At 31.4% G+C, this 6859-nt stretch overlaps 1 protein-coding gene across 1 annotated transcript; it reads left to right on the top strand.

Annotated features, from left to right (window-relative positions):
• Positions 1-2255: 2255 nt before the first annotated feature.
• LOC102587662 (glycine-rich RNA-binding protein 2, mitochondrial-like) lies at positions 2256-5745 on the top strand. Its single transcript, XM_015315073.1, has 5 exons — positions 2256-2464; positions 4130-4270; positions 4371-4439; positions 5062-5168; positions 5463-5745. Exons 2-5 carry the CDS (start codon positions 4135-4137, stop codon positions 5607-5609), a joined length of 459 nt encoding a protein of 152 aa, XP_015170559.1. The 5' UTR covers positions 2256-2464; positions 4130-4134; the 3' UTR covers positions 5610-5745.
• The last annotated feature ends 1114 nt before the right edge of the window (positions 5746-6859 follow it).

Raw genomic sequence — 6859 nt, 5'->3', positions numbered from 1 at the left:
TTAAATTTTCAAACTTTTAAAGGGTGAAATTTAAACTTTTATAGTTTTAAAGTTTGAATTTAAATTTTCAAACTTTTAAAGGGTGAAATTTAAACTTTTATAGTTTTAAAGTTTGAATTTAAATTTTCAAACTTTTAAAGGGTGAAATTTAAACTTTTATAGTTTTAAAGTTTGAATTTAAATTTTCAAACTTTTAAAGGGTGAAATTTAAACTTTTATAGTTTTAAAGTTTGAATTTAAATTTTCAAACTTTTAAAGGGTGAAATTTAAACTTTTATAGTTTTAAAGTTTGAATTTAAATTTTCAAACTTTTAAAGGGTGAAATTTAAACTTTTATAGTTTTAAAGTTTGAATTTAAATTTTCAAACTTTTAAAGGGTGAAATTTAAACTTTTATAGTTTTAAAGTTTGAATTTAAATTTTCAAACTTTTAAAGGGTGAAATTTAAACTTTTATAGTTTTAAAGTTTGAATTTAAATTTTCAAACTTTTAAAGGGTGAAATTTAAACTTTTATAGTTTTAAAGTTTGAATTTAAATTTTCAAACTTTTAAAGGGTGAAATTTAAACTTTTATAGTTTTAAAGTTTGAATTTAAATTTTCAAACTTTTAAAGGGTGAAATTTAAACTTTTATAGTTTTAAAGTTTGAATTTAAATTTTCAAACTTTTAAAGGGTGAAATTTAAACTTTTATAGTTTTAAAGTTTGAATTTAAATTTTCAAACTTTTAAAGGGTGAAATTTAAACTTTTATAGTTTTAAAGTTTGAATTTTATTATTTAAATTTTTAAACCTTTAAAGCTTGAAATTTAAACTTATGTACTTTTAAAGTTTGTATTTAAAACTTTAAAAGTTCAAAAGTATAAATTTTTAATTTTAAAATTATAAAAATTTTAATATTATTTGAGTAATATTCCTAATTTTTTAATTTTAATAATTTTTTTTTAAAAATAATAACGGTTGGGACCCGGTTTCCGGTCCGGTCCGTTACCGGTCCGGGACGGTACGGTTCCGGCCCGTGATGACCGGTTCCGGTCCGTGATGACCGGTTCCGGTCCGTTCCGGACCGGTCGTCCCGGACCAGTCGTCCCGGTTCCGGTTCCGCTGCCAGCCATACTCCTCACTTCTAACCTGAAAGTTGTGAGTTCGAGTTACCAAAGAAGCAAAAGGGGTGAGAGCTCCGGAGGGAGGATATTAGAAAAAAAAAATCAAAAAAAAAAAAACACATGCTGTGGATGAGATACTAGTAGAATAGTCAAAAGAAACTACACGTGGCGTTTAATATTTTGTGACTGATGATTGATAATGTACTTTTTTAAAAATAAAAATCATAACTAAGCAAACATCTTTAGTATAATTAATCAATCACACAATATTTTAAAAAAATTACATATCCATACGCCATTTTTAAATTTCCGAAAATGTCTTGCAAAACTTTACCCAATTTGGGTTCATGGCTGTGAGTTTGGGCTATTATGAGACTCAATTTGTATGTTCCATGAAAATTAGGCTTTTATGCGATTTGATCCTCTAAAAAAAAATTGGTTTGAGTGGACGTTTGGTTCTTCGGTTTGATTTTTGTTAAACTTTAATTTGGTGTTGAGACATCACCGTAATGATTCTAGTGAAATGGTCAAAATTTCTTCTCTGGTAAGAAATGTTTTGTTCTAAATTTATTGATTAGACTAATTCAAATTTATATCACGTAATGCTAGTTTAAGAAAAAAATATTTTCTAACGTTTTTTTTTTCACTTTTAAGCTCGAATTGAAAAATTATTTTATTTTTGTTGTGAGTGAAATCTTCAAATCCTTGTGGTATCACGAGTTAGGATATTCGGAGGTTATTTCACCAGGACTTGCAACAAGGAAAAGAAAAAAAAAGGGATATAATTTGAGGAAAATATAAAATATGAAAAAGTCTCGCATTAAAGTTAAAAAAAATAAATTAAGTAGGCGTTTGATAGTGAAATTCAAATATTTTTCACTAAATTTTATAGAATGAAAATGAAATTACATTTAATTGTATTTTGCTTGCAAATGAAACAACAAAACAACGAGAGATTGGAGATTTTTACTATCAAACTGCTTTTGAAATAAAGTGAAAAACTATTTCGAAAAAAATACAAATAATTCACGTAACATCCTAAAATAGCTTTCTCAATTTCGACAATTGCGCATTTACAAACTATTATGAGTCCGCATAATGCAGGTTGTACATTAATTCCAAAAATACCCTCTGGCCTCTTCAAAAATCAAGGTACAACACCTCTAAGCAGTAAAATTACCCTCGAGTTCCTTACTATTTTGAGCTATTAAAACGCCGCAGATATATGAGTATTTTTTTCACTCTGAAAAAGTCGAAAGGCAGTTCTTATATATACCCTTTCTTAAACCCCACAGTTCACAGTAAGACCTAGCCGCTTCTCATTTTCTTGCCTCTTAAACCCTGAAAATTTGTCTTCATCAGGTTTGTTTTCTTATAATTTTTTTGAGATGGGTTTATGCTTATTTTGCTATATTATGGTTATCTGCCTTGTTGTTTTGTTATGGTTCTTGATTTTTAGTTTATATGGAGCTTTGTAAGTGTTTGGGGTATTTTGGTTTTATGTTTGGTTCATGTTGTAGAACTCTTACTCATTGTTTTTTGATGTTTGGTGAAAAAAAATGAGTTTTTTTTTTAATGTTTGGTGATAAAAATGAGTTTTTTAAGATTGGTTTATGCTTATTTGGTTATGCTATTGTTCTTTGCCTTATTGTTTTGTTATGGTTTTTGATTTTTTGTTAATATGGAGCTTTGTTAAGTCTTTGGGGCCTCTTGGTTTTATGTTTGGTTCATGTTGTAGAACTTTTACTCATTGTTTTTTGATGTTTGATGAAAAAAATGAGCTTTTTGAGATGGGTTTATGCTTATTTGATTATATTATGGTTCTTTACGACTTTACCTTATTGTTTTGCTATGGTTTTTGATTTTAAGTTAATATGGAACTTTGTTAAGTCTTTGGGGTATATTGGTTTTATGTTTGGTTTATATTGTAGAGCTTTTACTCATTGTTTTTTTGATGTTTGGTGAAAAAAGATGAGTTTTTTGAGATGGGCTTATGCTTATTTGGTTATATCTTGGTTCTTTACCTAATTGTTATGTTATGTTTCTTTATTTTTTGGTTAATATGGAGCTTTGGTAAGTCTTTGGTGTATCTTGGTTTTATGTTTGGTTTCATATTGTAGAACTTTTACTCTTTGTTTTTCATGTTTGGTTAAAAAAAAATCACTCTTTGTGCTGTTCAAGTCTGATAATGTTTTCTTTGTAGAACTTTTACTCATTGGCTTTTTTATGTTTGGTGGAAAATATTGTTCTATGTTCTGTTCAAAGTGAGATGATGCTTTGGCCTTCTTATTAGTTTGATATCTTTTGTTATTAGTGGTGTTTCTTTTTCTTGTATGTATGAAGTGTATTTCTCTAATTTGTGTAATTGAGTTAAATGAGTTTGATGATTGTTCTGTTTTGAAATAAAGGTACTTGAATGTTGCTCTCACTTGTTATTTGCTTCAGAAACTTAACTGACTGCTGTTGAATGATTAGCTAGTTGGCAGGGCAAAGCCACAATGCATCTTATGGGTTTGGGAAAACCGACTTTGTATTCGTGTTGAAAATTTCACTCAAGATGTATAAATAGTCTATCCAGAATCAAATAAACTACTTTTTAAAAAAAAATCTAGAACTCATAAGCTCAAATCGTAGCTCTGCCTCTGTGAAGATGGTTGTTAACCTAAGATATAATATTAGGCCAGAAATTTAATTTTTGTGTAGTGTATCTAAACATGAGTTCTAATATCTAGTAACAAATCCCCCATGGGGGATAAAGAGTGAAGGGAAAGGGGGACCTAGAGAACTAATAGATTTCACCGCATATGTGGTTTCAGAAATCTAGTTTGTGGATGTGTGCCACTATGTGTTTTTTTTTTGAGTATGCATTTAAATGAATGAGTTTTGCATCGTTTAGTCGTGTCATTCTTCTACCGTTTGTATAGGTTTTCTGCTTTGTCAATCTTCTTATTGATGTTGCCTGTCAGATTAAAGGTTTCCATACTTGAAAGCTAAATTTGTATAACCTTCTTTTCATTCTTTTTATAGATACTATGGCTTTCTACAACAAACTTGGTGGTCTTTTGAGGCAGAGCATTTCAACAAGCGGCAATGCAGTGAATGCACAATCATCAGCTCCTTCAATGCTTAATGCGATCCGTTGCATGTCAACAAAGCTTTTTATTGGAGGTATGTGACTAGCTGTCTGAAAAAAATATCACAAGTATTGTTTCTTAGTGAATACTCTGCGTCATGTAATGTTTTACTTATTTATTCCTCAATTTAATAGGTCTTTCATTTGGAACTGATGATCAGTCCCTGAAGGAAGCCTTCAACAGCTTTGGTGATGTCGTCGAGGGTAATCTCCCAACTATCAAGAATCTGGCTTGCTTTAGTTTCCATCTTGTTTTTATTCTCCGATGATGAATATTTGAATGCACAACACAATGAAAATCAAGTTAGATGAAAAATACTATATCTTTTATGAAGGATATTACATAGTACGATATGTATCTGATAATAGCTTACGATCTATATAATTTAAACCTATATATGGCATGGTAGATGCATAAATTTACCTGCTGTCTTGTGTTCCTCTTGCTAACTAAGGCTATGTAACTTGATGGATTTTCTGCAACTTGTGATTTGTGTTCATGACCTTAAGTGTTCACATAACGAGTGCTCCACACGATTTAGTCATTAATTGCATATTTGGTTGCATACTCTAGTGATTGGGCTGGGATAGTGGCATTGTACTGGTAGTTTCTTATTTTGTTATATCGGTTAAGGCATTATCAGTTACTATCTTCGTCTCCCTCGTTTAGGTTGTGGGTGCTAGGATTAGTTAACATTGGAGTTGAACCAATATTTCTGGCTTTTTTGACATGCTCCTCCCTTTCATCTCGGTTGCTAGCTCTTACTTTCTGCTGTTTGAACTTTGCTCGTGTGTTAAATACTCGTGTACTTTGATTGTGGCACAGCTAAGGTCATCATGGATAGAGATTCTGGGAAATCTAAGGGATTTGGATTCGTGAACTTCACAGACGGCGAATCTGCCCAAGAGGCTATGTCAGCAATGGATGGACAGGTAAAATTTTGTTAGTAATACATGAAACCATTGAATATGCAAGTGGAATGCCCACCTTTGGTTTATGCCTTTGTATAGTTTAAGGGACTGTTTGGTTACAAGGATTTGGATTAAATTTTCTATCATGTTCGGTTGTGGATAGTAGTTGAAACCCAACAACAACATACTTAGTGTAGTCTTACAAAGTGGGGTATGAGGAGGGTAGAATGTATGCAGATCTTACTCCTACCTCTCAGAAGTGGAGAGGCTGATTATTCATGAATCATGGCTGATATCACATTATGCTCCCTGCAGGATCTCAACGGGAGGAACATCCGCGTCTCTCTAGCCCAAGAGAGAGCTCCACGCAGTGGTGGTTTTCGTTCTGGTGGTGGTGGCTATGGTGGTGGTGGTGGATTTGGCGGTGGCTATGGTGGATCTAGACAAAATGATGCATACTAATTAAAACTTGTAATCTTTGCTCACTTGTCTATACAGGCATGGCAAATTTCGTAGGTAGGAGATAGGATTTAAACGCGATGTTGTGTTGAACGGATTTTCCTTAGCTTTTAATGTATGCTTCTATATTAAGGTTTTATCGTATGATCACTTGACTGCTTCTGTCTGCTAGTTATTCATAACTTCATGGTAGCCCTTGCCCTAACTTTGGTCAAAGTGGGCAAGTCGATTTGAATTAGTAGAGCGTATTTACTATTCATCGAGTTTTTATGTGCAAAAGTTCAAACAAAAAATGATTGAACTTCAGTCATATGTACCTGTCAGCTATGTGCAGTTGGACTTCGTTAAAGATTAACTTTGGACACTGTATATCTGAAATTATGTAAGCAACACAAGTTAAATGACAACGTCAAAATTGGATATCCATGCACTTTGCCCTTGAATGTGTGATTATACAATTGGAAAAATTAATTTGGGCCAAGACAAAGTGATCTGTCCTCTAAAGCCCAGGAAACAAGTCTTAAGCCCAAGGTATAAAGAAAAGATGCACATATTGATTAATTTTGAATTAAGGATGTGTTCAATATGAAGAAAAATATTTTTAAGAAAATAAGTGAATTTTTTATTTATTTTTTGTCGTTAGTATGTAAATAAAAATTATAATTACAAATATTTGTATATAATTTAGATAAATATTGTGGGATGTAGTCTAGAGAGGGGTAGGGGTGATAGGGTGTTGAGTGGTGATGATGGAGGCTATACCTATACGGAGATAGGGTGGAGATGATGTGTGTTGAATGATGCGGAGAACATAATCAATGTAAAATGTCATTTGTGTAACTTATTTTTCCTACTTCCATTATATAAGTCCCTTTTTTTATTCTTAACGAACTTATTTTCCTAAAAAAGTGTTTTTTCATACTTCATGTGTAGCACCAATTATTCACTTTCTTGTTAACAAAGAACTTTAATTGCTTTTCTAAAGTCTAAATTTCAATTGACATGAAATCATTGTCCTTAATTAATATATTAATATTATAATAATAAGAATGTTGTCCCACTACTTACATACAAATTTTAGAGTAAAGTTTTCTCAATGTTTAATAATCTTATTGCTAATTGGCTTTTTGTGCAACAAATTAAGCCTTGCCGACGCTTTTATTTTCTTTAATGTCCTTTTCATGATTGAGTTATTAACATGTGCCTATGGTCCAAATAAATTGATATTTACAAATCAATTAAGAGTGTGACAC

This window comes from Solanum tuberosum, unplaced genomic scaffold, assembly GCF_000226075.1.
Source record: "Solanum tuberosum cultivar DM 1-3 516 R44 unplaced genomic scaffold, SolTub_3.0 scf00339, whole genome shotgun sequence".
In the NCBI taxonomy this organism is placed as follows: domain Eukaryota; kingdom Viridiplantae; phylum Streptophyta; class Magnoliopsida; order Solanales; family Solanaceae; genus Solanum; species Solanum tuberosum.
The sequence above is the reverse complement of the archived record's forward strand: the minus strand, read 5'-3'. Positions and strand labels throughout refer to the sequence as shown.